Source organism: Diachasma alloeum, unplaced genomic scaffold, assembly GCF_001412515.2.
Source record: "Diachasma alloeum isolate Michigan unplaced genomic scaffold, Dall2.0 Dall_scaffold_00195, whole genome shotgun sequence".
Taxonomy (NCBI): Eukaryota; Metazoa; Arthropoda; class Insecta; order Hymenoptera; family Braconidae; genus Diachasma; species Diachasma alloeum.
The window spans coordinates 1,197,098-1,213,626 of record NW_021680360.1 but is presented as its reverse complement, the minus strand read 5'-3'; the positions used below and the strand labels follow the sequence as shown (position 1 = coordinate 1,213,626).

At 35.4% G+C, this 16,529-nt stretch overlaps 1 protein-coding gene across 1 annotated transcript; it reads left to right on the top strand.

Annotated features, from left to right (window-relative positions):
* Positions 1-306: 306 nt before the first annotated feature.
* LOC107048680 (NADH dehydrogenase [ubiquinone] flavoprotein 1, mitochondrial) lies at positions 307-7,211 on the top strand. Its single transcript, XM_015271993.1, has 6 exons — positions 307-415; positions 569-636; positions 1,996-2,664; positions 3,761-3,993; positions 5,655-5,858; positions 6,822-7,211. Exons 1-6 carry the CDS (start codon positions 367-369, stop codon positions 7,006-7,008), a joined length of 1,410 nt encoding a protein of 469 aa, XP_015127479.1. The 5' UTR covers positions 307-366; the 3' UTR covers positions 7,009-7,211.
* Positions 7,212-16,529: the final 9,318 nt, after the last annotated feature.

Below are 16,529 nucleotides of genomic sequence, written 5' to 3'. Positions count from 1 at the left end.
CACCACTCGCTCTAATCATCAAATTATCTCCGTAATGACTGATTTTACAAGTAAATGTTATAAAACCTTTTATACAGCCCATTTAATTTTCCATAAAAAATGTTTTGTGACAATTTTGTCTAAACCTCTTACTGTCAACGATATTTCCAAAATGATGCTCGGAAATTGTCAACCGAACCAAAATAAACGTTTCGTATCATGAGACGGTAATTCGCGCTGACCACTGATGCCAGTAGATGGCGGCAGTTTGACAGGGGCTTACGCTAGTTTCCACCGGAATCAGCTGATTTTCGGAGTGAAGGTTCTGCTTGATAAAACGGGAGTTCCGAGAATTCGGTGAAACATAAAAAACGTCAGTGGGGCAAGATGGCGGGTGTCATAACTCGCTGTGTCTCGGTATCCGGACGGCAATTGAGTAAGTTCAGGTGTTCCATTAGTTTAATTATTGAGGATAATGATCGAGGAGTAGACCTCGGATGTTGAAGAGTCGATTGAGTGTATTTTCGAGGAAATTCATTAGATATTTACGCAGATGGAGGCTTATATAATTTGATTGTTGGTGTTATAGAGTGCCTGGTACCAGTGTTGACGACCCAACAGGCCAGGAAGTTTGCTGATGCTGCACCAGAAGGAAAGGTACAGCAATCTTAAAATATAAATAGATATTTTGCACTAAACGAGTGCTTCAGGAAGAATATAGGAACGCAAATAAAGAATTGCACCATGTGCAGCAATTCCGTGCACCTCGTTAAATCAATATTATGCATGCGAATGAAACTGTACACTGAGAGCAAAACGAACAAGTTCTCAAACAAGTCTTGTTTGGACCAACAAAATCGTTAGTTAAAAATTACCAAAAAAATAATTGTTTGGTTCGAATTTGAAAACAACGAAGTATTTTCCTCAAGAGGCGGATGATTCATCCAAGACGGCGCTTTTTCAGAAAAAAAAATTCTTTAGGCCCGGTTGCACCAGCTCCGGGTAACGAAAACGTCAGATAAGAAAAAAAGTAAATTTGGATGTTCGATGGGTTATTTTACTCGGGAGAGTATCTTAAATTTATCCCAGGAACAAAAAATAAAATTTAATCCCAAGGTTAAATTGATTCAACTGAGGCTACAGGATAAATAAAAAATTATTCTTCTGGTCAAATATTGAAAAATGTTGACGCCGAGGATAAGTTTAACCCTGGGGTTTATTTGGATAACAGGGCTTGGTGCAATCGGGCCTTAACAGAGAGAAGTGTATCGAGAAATATTTTGTCCCTAAGTTACAAAACATTTAGTTAAATTAGTTTCAAATTAGTTTCAAAATTATTGATATCACACCATGGCTCAACTATTAACAAAAGGCTCATAATGCCGAAAAACCCACCAGAATTTATTTTTGGCAGTGGCTATTCGCACTCCTGCGTGAATCCCTCCGGTACCTCCGTACCTTCATACACTCCATGGGATTTTCTGAGTGATTCACGCAGGCACGCAGTAGTTCATTGGGCATGTAGATAATGCAGTGAGTGAGACCCGCAGGGAACCAGGGGGGGGAGGGCGATGAAATAACGTTAGTCACACAGATGATCCTAGTGATTCACGTAAGGGTGACTGAAGGGGTGAGTGAAGGTTTCAGAATGAAAACCAGAGTTAATAACAGAAATGTCAGACAAGATATGAATGTTTTTTGAGGCCTGAGTGCCAGAGCAGGTCGAGAAATGGCGTGCAAATGCTTCTAAGGATGATTTTGGTTTCCAAATCTGAAACCAGAGTTGTGACAAGATTGTCCAGTGGGTCCAGGAGTCTCCCTTGGTTCAAAAATCATCCTTAGAGGCATTTGCACGCTATTTCTCGACCCGCTCTTGCACTCGGGCCTCAAAAAACTTGATAATAAGGATCATGAGGATCATACATAGATCATATGGGGGTTGGCGAGCGGAGCGAGCTGGGAACTAGCCCCCTAGTACCCGATATTAATTAACTAGTTCCTCTCTGCCTCAAATAGAAATGTGGAAGTCCATTGAACGATCAAGACCGTATATTCACGAATCTCTATGGCCGACATGACTGGAGGCTGAAGGGTGCCCTGAAACGAGGCGACTGGTACAAAACCAAGGCAATTATCGATAAAGGGTCAGACTGGATAATAAATGAGATCAAAGTATCGGGCCTTCGTGGCCGTGGTGGTGCTGGATTTCCATCTGGAATGAAATGGTCATTTATGCAAAAGCCATCGGACGGCCGACCCAAGTATCTCGTCGTCAATGCTGACGAGGGTGAGCCAGGCACGTGCAAGGATCGTGAAATTATGCGCCACGATCCACATAAACTTGTCGAGGGTTGTTTAATCGCTGGTCGTGCCATGGGGGCTTGTGCAGCCTACATTTACATTCGTGGAGAGTTCTATAACGAGGCGTCGAACATGCAGGTTGCCATTGCTGAGGCTTATCAGGCTGGCTTAATTGGCAAAAATGCGTGTGGTACGGGATATGATTTTGATATTTTCGTTCAACGGGGGGCTGGTGCTTATATCTGTGGTGAAGAGACGGCGTTGATTGAGAGTATCGAGGGGAAACAGGGAAAACCGAGGCTCAAGCCACCTTTCCCTGCTGATGTGGGTGTCTTTGGATGCCCCACTACTGTTACTAATGTGGAAACTGTGGCTGTTGCACCGGTAAGTTAATTTTTAGCAATTGGTTATTATTTATTCTTCATTTGTTTATACTGTCAACAATTTTCTGGATGAAATTTCGGGGAATTTCGTATTTCAAAGTTCAAATTGTGGGCAAATTAATTTAACTTATAAATTTAAGTTGAAATATTTAATGAAAATTGAGTTAAAATTCATGTAAGTTGGGGAATTTTCGTCTTTCCGGTGCTCAACGAATTGGAATTTCATTGAATTTTTAGTGACATTTGAAACTTCAGGTTTTTTTCCTCTAGATCGAATTTAATGTCACTCTTCTGAAAATTAGTAATGAATCAGCCATGAGACTGTAATTTTTTTAAAAGCGTAGTTGCGAAATGATAAAAATAGACATTTGGAATGCGTTTGAAAAATTACTCTGCTGATAACTTTGGAAGGAAGAGAGTTTACAGAATCATTTTAAGAGACATTTTCTATAGAGAATTTTGTAAGTTGCAAAAGAGGTTTTATGAAGTTTCTCAATAAAGCCAATAGTTTTAGAGATTTGTGAAGAATAATAAGTACAAAATTGTAGGCAAATTCAAGAGAGATATGTAGATTATTTTGTGAATATCTAGAAGAATAAAAGGTGAATTTAGAGAAAAATATCTTCATACGATTTTTCACTACTTCCAGAGATATACAGGAAATGATTTGCAACAAATTCTTGAATTCGTCAAGCGCAATGATTTTTTAATTGAATAAAAGATTCTTCAATATGTAAATATTGCAAATATTTAAATATTCAATTCGTTAATATTTTCGAATATCTCCAAATCTAGTAGGTTTGTAGAAAAATATCGAAAAATCTTTTCTATAGCCCATAAAATTTACAACAAAAATAATCTCTTAAAATTCTGCTCTAAATTCACCAATTCCCAAGATATTCTCAAAACTATCTGGATTAAAATTTATTAAATCTATCTGACATCAGAATTTAATGGTCTTGTCGCAAATATTTTTAGTAATTAATGCTTCAAACCATTTCATTGGTGACGAGGCCACGATTTTATGGCCTTTTTCCCCGGCTCTTGGATGAAGGAATTGGAGTTAATAATTTAATAGTGATTCTATCTCATTACAGACAATTTGTCGTCGTGGAGGTACCTGGTTTGCTAGTTTCGGTCGAACTCGTAATCACGGTACCAAACTATTCAACATCTCAGGTCACGTAAACAATCCGTGCACTGTGGAGGAGGAGATGTCGATACCACTGAAGGAACTCATTGAGAGACACGCCGGTGGTGTAATTGGGGGCTGGGACAATCTTCTCGGTGTTATTCCCGGTGGATCCTCCACTCCCATCATTCCAAAAAGGTTGTTAATTATTAGGGGATACTTTAAGGAGACTGGGAAGTAATTACCAGTTGGTGGAATTGACAGGTTAATTTTTAATGGTGGTGATAATCTGAGGCGGGGGCTGACTTTGGATTTTCTTGGGTGTTTCGACATTCTGGGGAAATTGCAGTTGCAATATTAAGGGGTGCGAAGACAGTTTGCTGCTAGGAGGTCATAGTTAATGAAAACAAAATCTTAATTGGTAAATTGTGTCGCGAATTTGGGGGAACAGCCCAAGGGATGCATCACAGTTTTAGAAGAATTTCATTTTGAAAATTTCGTCGAATCTCGTAGATTGTAATCAATGTCAATCGATGTTTTTTATGGAGATTAATAGGTTTCAAGAAGACTTCAGACATTCAATTTCATGGATATTTGCAAAGAGACTGAGGTATTCTGAATTGAGAAAGCGTTGTGGATGATAAATTCAAGAATTCTCTCTACATTTTTTGCAGAATATTTCTGGAATTACTAGATTTAAAGAATAATCCAAAGAGACATTTTGTGTCCGGGGGAATTGCGGTTGCAATATTAAGGGGTGCGAAGACAGTTTGTTGCTAGGAGGCCATAGTGCATGAAAAAAAATCTTCATTGGTAAATTGGGTCGCGAATTTGGAGGAACAGCCCAGGAGATGCATCACAATTTTAGAAGAATTTCATTTTGAAAATTTCGTTGAATGTCCTAGATTGTAATGAATGCTGATAGATGTTTTCTTATGGAGATTAATAGGTTTCTGACAGACTTTAGGCATTCAATTTCATGGATATTTATACAAAGATTGACGTTAGGCCATTGAAATGCTATTTGCTGAAGAGGGAACCTACTCTGAAGTGTTTGAAAGGGATTGCTTCTAAATGACTGATTATTTATCAAATTTTGTTGTGTTGTGTATTTGAATAGTTGTGTTGTTTATTTCCTCATGCTTATGAATTTGTGTCAGATCACTTGTTATTGAGACTCTATGTTGTTCACTCTGGATACGATGTTTGCAAATTTAAAATTGTGTTTCGTTTTTTTTTTCATTTTGTTAATTTCGTCAGCAGATATTCACTGAAGCGGAATTAATGCTCGTCTTTTTTGCATTATTGTCCTGAAGTTTTCAAAAGTTTTTTTCACGTTTTTCGAAGTTTAAGTTGTTCAAGTCTTTTTTCTTCAATTTTTTTTAGTTACCAAGTTGTTTTGACGAAGTTTTTTTAACGGAAGTTTTTTAAATATGGACCCGCTGAATATCTCTAATTGTCGCGATTGATAAAGTCAAGCATTTTTTAAAATATTTTTCCCTGAATATATCTGAAGCTGCTGGGTTGAAAGACTTCTGTCAAAAAACATTTTTCGTATTACATGTAATTCACACTCATTGGAGAAACAATTCAACACTTAACAACTGTCTTCTTTAAAGAGTCAAAAATCAACGTCATCGTTATTGTGAATATCTTCAAATCTATCAGTTTTATGAGAAAATGTTGGAGGACATTTTTTGTAGCCCATGAAATTCTCTACAAAAAAGCCTTGTGGGATTTCCCCCTAAACCTCCTCCCTCCAGAAATAATTTGCAAATTCGTCCGTCTTACGAAACAATGACTTGACAAACTTATTGAACATCTCGTCTCATTGATCTATTCATCTTCTATTCCTCTAGTACTTGTGACACAGTGCTCATGGACTTCGATGACCTCGTCAGGGTGCAGAGCTCGTTCGGAACGGCTGCTGTTATCGTGATGAACAAACAGACGGACGTAATCAAGGCGATCGCTCGCCTCATCAGCTTCTACAAACACGAGTCGTGTGGTCAATGCACTCCTTGCCGCGAGGGTATAAGTTGGATGTACAAAATAATGAGCCGGTAAGTTAATTTGTCGGAGATAAGCGTGTTCGGGTCTGGCACGCGACTCTTCCATTCACTTTGTTTCATTAATGTAATACCTCTGTTGAATTGTTATTTTTGAAAATTTCGAATGTCGTGTCGACTAATTAAATTATTCAAGAATCGAGGGACGACAATTAGGTAATTGGAGGAAATTATATGGTTTGAGTTTGCAGAGGGACCTTTTCATGCCAGTTTGATCGTTCTATAAATTAGAACGTTGTAGTTTGTTCAGAACATTCATTTTTCACTAATTATTTGTCAGGGAGGTAATTGTGAATACAAATTAACATTCTAGTTTTACATTTCTCAATAAATTTTCATCTTCTTGTGCATATCTTGGAAATGAAGAAATTTGGTAGGGAATGCCAAGAGACATATGTTGTAAATACAAAATAATTTGAGGGATAATCAGGGAGAAATTATTATAATTTTTAAATACATTCGACGAGTTAGCGGAGAGAGGAATTCATACAAATCTTGTCGATGCTGTAATTAAAGAAAAACTCAATCTACAATTTAGAACGTTTTAGTTCATTATGGAAAGAAAATTCTGGGTAATTACTCGTGAGGGGAATAACTGCTGAAAATTTTAAAGATTTTGTAGAGTTCAGAAAGGAACTGGGATGTTATTCTGGGGTTGAAGATCAAGTATTCAGAGTTCAGAACAATAGAAATCGACTTTTAAAATGGGGAAAGAGTTTTCATAATTTTCAGTAATTGTATTCGACTTTGACGATGCTGAGATTTCATTATCTATAATAACTAATTTTGTTGAGAGAATGCTGTGTCTGTATTAACGTATGCCATCCTCCGAAAACTGTCTTGACGAAAATTCCCCCCTTAATTCTCAAAGTAATCTGCATGCACGTAAAAATAGAATTATCTCCTCTCATCACGGCCCCCCAGATTTATGATAACCATAATTTTTTTTTCTTCAAGATTTGTCGAGGGTAACGCGGAGGAGCACGAGATAGATATGCTGTGGGAGCTGACGAAGCAGATTGAACTTCACACAATCTGCGCCCTAGCGGACGGTGCAGCCTGGCCCGTCCAAGGTCTGATCCGTCACTTCAGGCCCGTCATTGAAGAGAGAATCCAAAACTTCAAGCAACGCGCCTGCAACTAAACCCCCGTAGAGCTTTTTATAAACTCTCAACCATGAAAAAGTTCAATCAATTTCTTCTTTGCAAAAACATTAAATTATTCCCCCGCAGTCGAGGTGAGATTTACCTCACGTGTACATAGATAAATCGACGCGATAGAATCAGAATTTTCAAGTCGTGTAAATCCCGATAAGGAAGTTGTTAATAAAAATAAATGAATAAATCATATCGTCAATTTATTCCCTCCAAATCTATTGATTTTTAGTGGCAATTCTTTCTGCATTATTCATTAGACTCTGTCAGTTATTTAGAGGTTTTTTCTTTTGCAATGCGAGTGGGGAAAGTGGAGACAGAACGGAAGTGGTAGGACTCGCTCTCTTGGAACGTCGATCGACATAATTACCATTATTTATTTGAGACTGTGGCATACAGTTTTGCCTTGTGTTTTCTTGACATCAGAGTCTAGTAGGTTTAGAGGAGAGTCAAAAAAACTTATGGAGAAAATTTTTCGAATGAAAAGGAAAATATTTTTTAAATAAGCTTCTAGTGTTAAAGGTATTCATGAAATAATTTGCACAGTTTATTGTGCTGTTTTTGATTGGCGAATTACATGGGTAATTATTATTATTATTATTATTTAATTGATTAATTGATTGATTTATTATCTACTATTGACAAATTATTATTCTTTTGAGATCAAAAAATAGGAATAGGTAATAAATCTCTGATGTCTTGACAAGGAATGGCGAAAGGATTTTCTTTAAAGAATTTTATGAAGTTTAAAAACACCTGATATTTTTTAATGAATCCACTACTGTCAAGGACCTAGTTGCTGGGGGGAGCAGTAACCCGACATTTCTGGAATTTCAGTGGCCTCATTAAATCGTCCTATTGATTATTCGATAAAGAATTGTTGGAATCATTGAGAGAGCACACAAAACTTTCAAAATAATTTTGTTTTTTTTTAGAAATGAAGTTATGCGGCATTATATGTGTCCAAAAACTAGGTCTTTGATGGTAGCGTCACACACTGTTAAAAAAATTTGGCTGAATTTTCTGGAAAAGGCTCGGAATTCGATTTAAGGGGGAAAAGTCAATCGAATTTCAAGTTTTTAGCGGCAGGAAGACGGGAATTCCACAGCTTCCGTGAATTTTCAAGTGAAAATGAATGCTCACTGTCAAATACCTTTGAATTTTCAGGCAGTTCTTTTCTAATCCTGGAATTTTAGGAATTTTTGGAGGAATTCCCTGACATTCAGAGGAATCTGGAATTTAAGAAGAGATTTCTCAGAATTTTCCTGATTTTTAGGAAAATTCCTTGAACTGAAATTTATAGCTCCCACGAATTTTTTCATGAAATTATCAATTTTCAATGATAAAATTCCTTGCAATTTCAGATGAAAATTTTTAATAGTACAACTATTTGAAAAATAATCTGCATGTGAGTTTTTGCACTGGAATGCAAAAAGTATTCCCAAAAAATTATAATTATCTCTAGGCTAATGTCCTCGTCCATTTCCACTCGACAATGACTCAAAATCGTTCAGTTTTCATTAATATCATTGATAGTTTCGGTCGTGAGCAATATTACAAATGAAAAATGCAAAACGAAATAAAATGAACAAAATGAAGACAGGAGTAACAAAATAAAATTTTCCTCGAAAAACCTCTCCCCATTTCAGAACACAAGTAGAAGCAGAACAGAAGGAGTAAGACCCTTTCTCCCGGAACGTCGATTGGGCTATTATTTTTTTCATTCATATTTCCTCCCTACTACCGTTACGGTTTTAAAGGCTCCCCATTACGTCTGTCTTTTATGCCGTTCTCCCACTCTTCTCGTCATATTTATCTGCGTCGATCGGACTAATTACCATCATTTATAAAAGATGAACCGCTGTCCTTTCCTAACGGTAGAATCATTACCCACTGCCTCATTCTCCTTCCCCACAATACTAGCGCGCTCCTCCCGCCCCTTTCTTCTGGCGAAAATTATAACTCCTGCAGAAAGTGATGTTTTAAAATCAAAATATAATCATCAAGGAATAAACAAGGTATAATTAATATTTTTCAATTCTATCAGCTGACTTCAATGGAAGGGAATGAGAAAAATACGGAAATTCAGAAGGATATTAATATTTTCCATCTTTATCATGTCACTTTAATTAGAGATGATCAGCAAAAAACCAAAAAAAAAACATGATTTCTCAATGTCTTTGGAAAACGTTAAAATTTCCTTTTCTTATGCTGCAAAACACTTACAGATTTGATTTCTATTACAGCATTTTGGTAAGATAGATTGGAAAAATTTGAAAGAATGGAAATCGAAGATAAAAATATTTTATCGGAGAATTGTATAGAATGAATGAATGATGATTGATGAAAATGAATGAATAAGGTGAATGAAAATGAATGTAATAATAACTGTCTTGCCACGACAGAAAATCATTATCCTCTAACTCGGTCGCCTCCCCCACGAATACCGCAAAATACCAGTGCGCTCCTCACCCGCCCCTTCTTTCTGCGAAAAATTCTGACTACTAAGACTGTTTTTTTTAAATCGAGGTAGTATACCAATATTCTTCAATTTTATGAGATGATTTCAATGGGAATGAGATAAATGCAGAAATTCAATATTGATTTTTCTCTAAATAACGATGTATATTAAATTTTCCTCCTTTATCATGTCATGTTAAAGTAGTATAAACATAACTAGAATATTAAAGAACAATTAATTCAGAAGTGGCAAAATAACAGTCTTAGAGAAAAGATTAAAATAAAGAAAAAAATCTGAAAAAATTAGAAAAAAATTAATAAAAATTTTACGCCTAATACAAAAATTCTTATCAGTGTCAAACTATTGTGATAAATAATTTCTGTTTCTGGGTACCTCGAATGGTATCGAAGTATTTGTCAAGAAAATAATTGTAAAGAGAATTTAATGAATCAACTTTTATTTTCGTCAAAGTTAGAATTCATGTAAGAAATTATTAATGAATAATTTTCTTTCGGGCATTTTAAATTTATTTTTTCTCGCTACACTGAACGACTTAGGTGGAGTTGGGATTTACAATTTTAATTAGAGATGATCAGCAAAAAAATGTAAAAAAAATCGATTGTCCGATGTCTTCGAAAAACGTTGAAATTGCTTTTTTTACACTGCGAAATGCCCCCCGATTTGATTTCTATTGTTGCATTTTGATAAGATAAATTGAAAAAATTTGAAAGAATGCAAATTGCAGCTAAAAACATTCTATTGAATTATTCTATTAAATGAATAACTGACAATTGATGATTGATCAAAAATTAATAAATGACCTACTCTCCTTCCACAACATAAAATCGGCAAAAAATAAAAAAACCCTTGTTCGATGTCTTTAGAAAACGTTGAAATTGCCTTTTTTTATACTGAAAAATATCCACAGATTTGATTTCTATTATTGCATTTTGATAAGATAGATTGAAAAAATTTGAAAGAATGCAAACCGAAGAGAAAAAAAATTCCATTGAATTATTACATTAAATAAATGAATGATGAATGATGATTGATGAAAATTTATGAATGACCCACTGTCCTTCCACAGCAGAAAATCATTACCCACTGACTCGGTCCCTTCCCCGCAAACCGCACAGAATACCAATGCTCTCGTCCCTCGCCGCTCCTTACCTGCTAAAAATTATGACTCCTGAAGAATTCATACACCAATAGCTCCTCCTATTTTTCTGGGTTAACGGGCCTCTTACGCTCGATTTATCGCCAAGGATCTTCCCACCGCAACCACCACTTTTCCCTCCATATTTCCATACATCCATTGATTAATTCAAAAAAAAAACAGGGGGGGTAGGTGAAAATATGTACATAGAGAATGCGACAAAGTGGCAATTTACCGAACGATAATTAGCATTTATTCGTTCATTATACAAGAATTTTTATTCACTTCTCCATCTCCATAAAATGGTTTTTTTACTCACGAACGCTAACGATCCGTTTACGATATACGATAATACGTCATTACAATGTGCGTATACAATATATATATAATATATACAAAAGCGTTCGCTTGATTCACAGACAAGATTCTTCATTTTGTCATCATTAAGATTTTTACTCACGATTATTTTCCTCTCTCGAGCCACTAAATCTCACACTCGCGAACTTTTTTTGTCTTTTTGCTGTAGTTTTTCTCTCATCATAATTTTTTTGTATCTTTCCTTCATTTAATGTACTTTATTATCATCAATAAACGTTAGTTTTTATTTACTTATCTTATCTTTACATACATTAACGTAGCGGTTACATGATACGATAAATTCAGGGGGAATTTATCAGTTTTTTAAAATTAAATTCAGTAGTGAAGTGGTGGAACAGGGTGAGTGAACTTCACTTCCTGTTGAAAATATCTGAGAATCGAAGTGCAATTTTTGCGATAAAAAGTCCTCTAGCTCCTTTCGATCTGAAGATACTTCTCACCAATTGATTGTTCTTTTTCGGTTTTTAACACAAAATCTTCCGTTCGGTTTTTCTTTTTTGCAGAGGCAAAAACAACTCTGAAAGTTTCGCTATTTTCTATCAATTCTAAGATATTTTACAAAAATTAACTGTTTCCCTATCTAAACTTTCTTTTTTCAGATATTAGGATTCTTTTCTTAAAGAATTTCCTCGATTTATGGAAGATGATCAAATGTTTATGAGAACTTTCTAAAAGAAAATCTCTCATCGCTGATAGATTTGCAGATATTTCCTAAAAACTGATGGTTTCAACACTGAATTCGTTACGATGAGTAACTTTTGCCTAAATTCAACGTATTCCATTGATTTTTTTCATAATTTGATTAGAAAATCGAGGAAACCTCTGAATCAATGAAATTTCAGTTCAATTGTTCATGTTCAATTGAAAACTCAACTAAGTTGTGAAATTCCCGTTTTATTTCTACTGGAATCCCACCTAAAACTTGAAATTTCATAACCGTTTTCCCCTCAAATAGAATTTAATACGTTCTCATGGACATTCCTGCCCTGAAATTCCATTTTCTTTCGATTCCTTTTTCTTGTGTCATTTCCGGAGAATATCTTCAAATCTACGAAAGATACCAAAATCGTTATAAGGCCGTCCCTGTAGAGTAGATTGAGATCTACCCGAAAACTCTGGATAAAGAATTCGACATCTCCATTAGATTCCGAGTCCTCGATATCCCCCGGAACTCACTTCACTACTGAATCGGTATTTTCTCTTGTTAGTAAGCGCACAAACTGTCTTTTATGGTAGGTCCGTTGGTTTTGCCATTTAATATCTTAATTTTCTTACTATAAAGGTAATTTTTTCTAGTATGTTTTCGTCTTGCGCTGAGCCACGCTCTCGATATACAACACTAAGGCCAATTCGGAGACATGCGTGATCGAGTAATAAAATAATATTCTCCAATCCGGCGTATTTTTTTTTATTTTCTCTTTTGATACAGGAAGTATTAGACTTTGTCACGCATCGCAGACTCGTACAATTGAGTTGTCGATGGAGATGCGTGACATGCAACCTGTGGATCCTCGATGAAAACAATATGTTCGGTTATTTGTGATTTTTTTCTCCTCATTTTGTTTATGACTGACGATACCGGATATTTTTATCACTTTTTGACGATATGATTTAAAGCTCACGGATGCTCCCCAAGTTGGCACGGTCGTGCTACATTGGTTGGATTGTTTGTTCATTATTCTTCTTTATTTTTGGTGACTGATTCGGTACTGAAGTGGTAAAGTAAATGAGTCCGAAATGGGTACAGACTGAGTCGTAAATATCTCGGGAATTAGTGGGTGCAGAGGGAAATGCCAGACATTTTTTCATGGAAAATTCAACAGGCTGCCGAAATGTTTCTTTACATTTTTCATAAACCGAATGGATTCTGAACTATTTGCGGAATATTCTCCACAAGTATTTGTGAATTGTGTTCTGTCAATTTTTTTTAATTGTTCGATTATTCTGTAATGACCGAGACCAAAAATATTTATCGTAGAGGATTTTATGATCTGCAAAAAAAGTTCTTCAATATTTTTCGATGAATCCGATAGTTTTTGAATTAGTTGCGAAGTTGTTCGATTATTCTGTAGTGATCCATTCTAGAAGAAAAAAGTAGAAAAATATTTTTTGTAGGGGATTTCATGATCTACTAAAAAGGTTTCTGAATATTTTTCGATGCATCCAATAGTTTTTGAACTATTCGCAAAATATTCTGTACAAGAATTTCTGATTTGTCTTTTGTTAATTTTTGAAATTGTTCTATTATTCTGTAGTGATGCATTCCAAAATAAAAAAGTCAAAAACATATTTTTTGTAGAGGATTTCATGATCTACAAAAAAGGTTCTTTCACATTTTTCGATAAATCCAAAAGTTTTGAGCTATTCGCAAAAGCCTCTGCATAAGAATTTCTGATTTGTCTGTTGTCAATTTTTTTTAACAGTTCGATTATCCTGTAGTGATCCATTCCAGGATAAAAAAGTCAAAAAATATTTTTTGTAGAGGATTTCATGACGTACAAAAAAAATTCTTGTATATTTTTCGATGAATCCAATAGTTTTCGAACTATTCGCAGAATATTCTGTATAAGAATTTCCGATTTATCTTTTGTTAATTTTTTCAATTGTTCGATTATTCTGTAGTGATCAATTCCAGGAGAAAAAAGTCAAAAACTATTTTTTGTAGGGGATATCATGGTCTACAAAAAAGTTGTTTTGATATTTTTCGAGGAATCCAATAGTTTTCGATCTATTTGCACAATATTCTGCACAAGAATGTCTGCTATCAATATTTTTGATATCCAAGAAGTTGAAAAAAATGTTTTCGTATCTCAGGATCTCCAGGAAAGTGTCTTTAATATTTCGATTTTTCAAAGTATTGAAATATTCTGCACATAAATTGTTTATCCAACTGAGGAAATTAATTGTTCTTGAAAGCTTAATCATCTTGCTGATGGATCATCTCAAGAAAGAGATAGGAATTTTTTTTTTTAGTAGAGAATTTCTCTTCTGAACCCACTCGTTTCAGAGATATTTCCAATATATTACCACTCCACCACGGAATTTAATGATTTGTGGGCACGCACCGTGTCTCTTGATTCCTCATTCCTCCTGTATAATCGGCCTATAAAAATAGACGTCTCTCTATTTTGCAATTCGAGCTAACAGATCCTTGCTACCTGAAAAAATTCGACGATAACTCGAACGAGCATTTGATTTGAGAGCAAAACCCAATGAGATTATATCGTGCAACGGCTTTGAAATGATAAAATAACGAGAGCATCAACGTTCGACAGTAATTAAATCCAATATATTTCACGGATAACACCGAATGATATTGAGTATTAATATCACAGGCGACGAAAGAAACTACATCCTGTAAAATTTTGAATAATAGAAGATTTTTTGTGGGCAACTTGAGGGATAATTACTGCTCGTTACGAGTTAATGCCATCGATTTGTCATTTACGGAAGAGAAGCAACGCTACGACGCGCGGGTGATTGGTCCCACCATTCCGGGGACCGGAAGCTACTATAATAAATGTCGTCATTGAAGCCTCCGTTCTTGGTTGACCATTCCCAAATAATAAATGAAAGGATCAAATTCATCAATTCTGTAGTGAAGTGGCAGAAGGGAATTCTTCTTGCTGAATATTCCAGAAGGGAAAGCTGATAGCATCATCTTTATAAATACAAAGAGTAAAAAGTTGGAGAAAAATTAGCGAACGAGTCAAATAATCGTGGAGCGAACTCGATTTTCTGTACTTTTTCACTCTATATCGGGGAAAAAATGCGATACGAATAGTGAACTATTCTCCGTTGACCTGGAAAAATTTATTGAACGTGAGGATAATTTGTGCCGAAAATTTATGTCAGTGAGACTGGGACAAAATGAAATAGTTGTGAATTACTCCACGACCTCATCGAACCTTTCCATGTATTTCCTTTTCCAAAAAACAATAACATTTTCAACTCATTTCGTTTATTGTTTTTTTTCATTTTATTGGACATTTCGTTTATTGTTTATGAAACAGAAAATATTATGAGGAAATTAAGGCATGAATCAATTAACAAATGTAAACTGTAACACTTTTGCGCTAGCACACAGGCGCTGGGCTCATGTAAATATCCGCTGTATGTTATATTCTGGATAACAGTAGAACACATGCTAGCGAGATTTTTTGCGTAAAAAATATATGAAGGGGACATATTCAGTATCGAAAGAATGATCGTCATCAGTACTTGATCCGCAGATAAAAAACGTAGGGAAAAAATTCGATTCGAATGAAAATAAAAAACCGCGTAATCTAATCTGAATCGGTCATTTTTGAAGTGAAATGGAGCAAAAAAACTCGTCCAAATCGTGTGAGTGATGCCTTTTCCATATTATTTCATATTGCCTCGCGATTTCACTTTGCCCCGGTATCTCCTATAATTTTTCTGTAACGGAGAATGATTTTTTACCGAAAGCAATCGATAAAATTTTACTTTCATTCGTACCCATGACCTTCAGATGGGTGCAGAAGGATAATTTTTGTAATTTTAGTTGCGGTTTTTTACCGAACGAATCACAAAATCCTGCACAATCAGGGATTTATCCATTGAATAACATTTCGCTCCACGATTACCTTTCGTACAGTAAAAATTGCCACGATTTTCAAGGTAATTTTCATCCAACTTTTCTCTCCGTGTACCATTTTGTAGCTTCAATCCTGCGCTATGAAAAAAAGTATCACGAAAATCCAGCTATGACATTTAGATTCGGAGATATTAAACGAATAGCTTGTTTCACCACTTCACTAGTGAATTTCTCTCCACATTTTTTATAATTGTCTTGAAAACACTGGAATTGGGGGTTAAAAAAATTGTGTGGAATAAAGAGATGATTTCACGAGTGACGTTGTACGATTTTCCAGCTGTTTTATTGTCCTTCCTTTATTTTTATACTGTTCTTCGAATGCAAAATTCAGGAAGTGCTTTCGTGAACTGCTCTGTACTGAATTGAGTTGATAATAAAATTATCTTGGGAATAAAGGGTTTATTAATTTTTATCAGTTGCAAAAGAGGCCTCTTGACATTTTCATCTGAGATCAATGGTTTTTTGAGATAATTGCATAATTAACAGACATTTCACTTCAAACTCATGTTCTAAAAACGAATATATGAAGACTATTTTAGTTCTAAAAAACGGGAACAAAAGATTCCTCTATTTTTTCCGGAATTTCTACCAATCGAATACAGTAGAGTCTTCCTATGATTTGAGCGTCGGGGCTAAAAATTCTGCGTACTGAAGTGTTCTGGGACTCCCCACTCCTCCTTGGAGGGCGTGGCGTGAGAAGGGAGAAGCGGAGAAAGAGCAGAGTTACGGGTTACTCGAGATGATGACTGGGCTATTCAAATTCCTTGGCCATAGCCTAAAGCCCAAATGGAATATTCCAAATTTCGAGTCGGTTATTTTGGGCCAGTAGTTTAGTTGAAGAATGAGAATCATAGGGAGACTCTACTGTATATTTAATCTATACAATTCGCTGAATTAT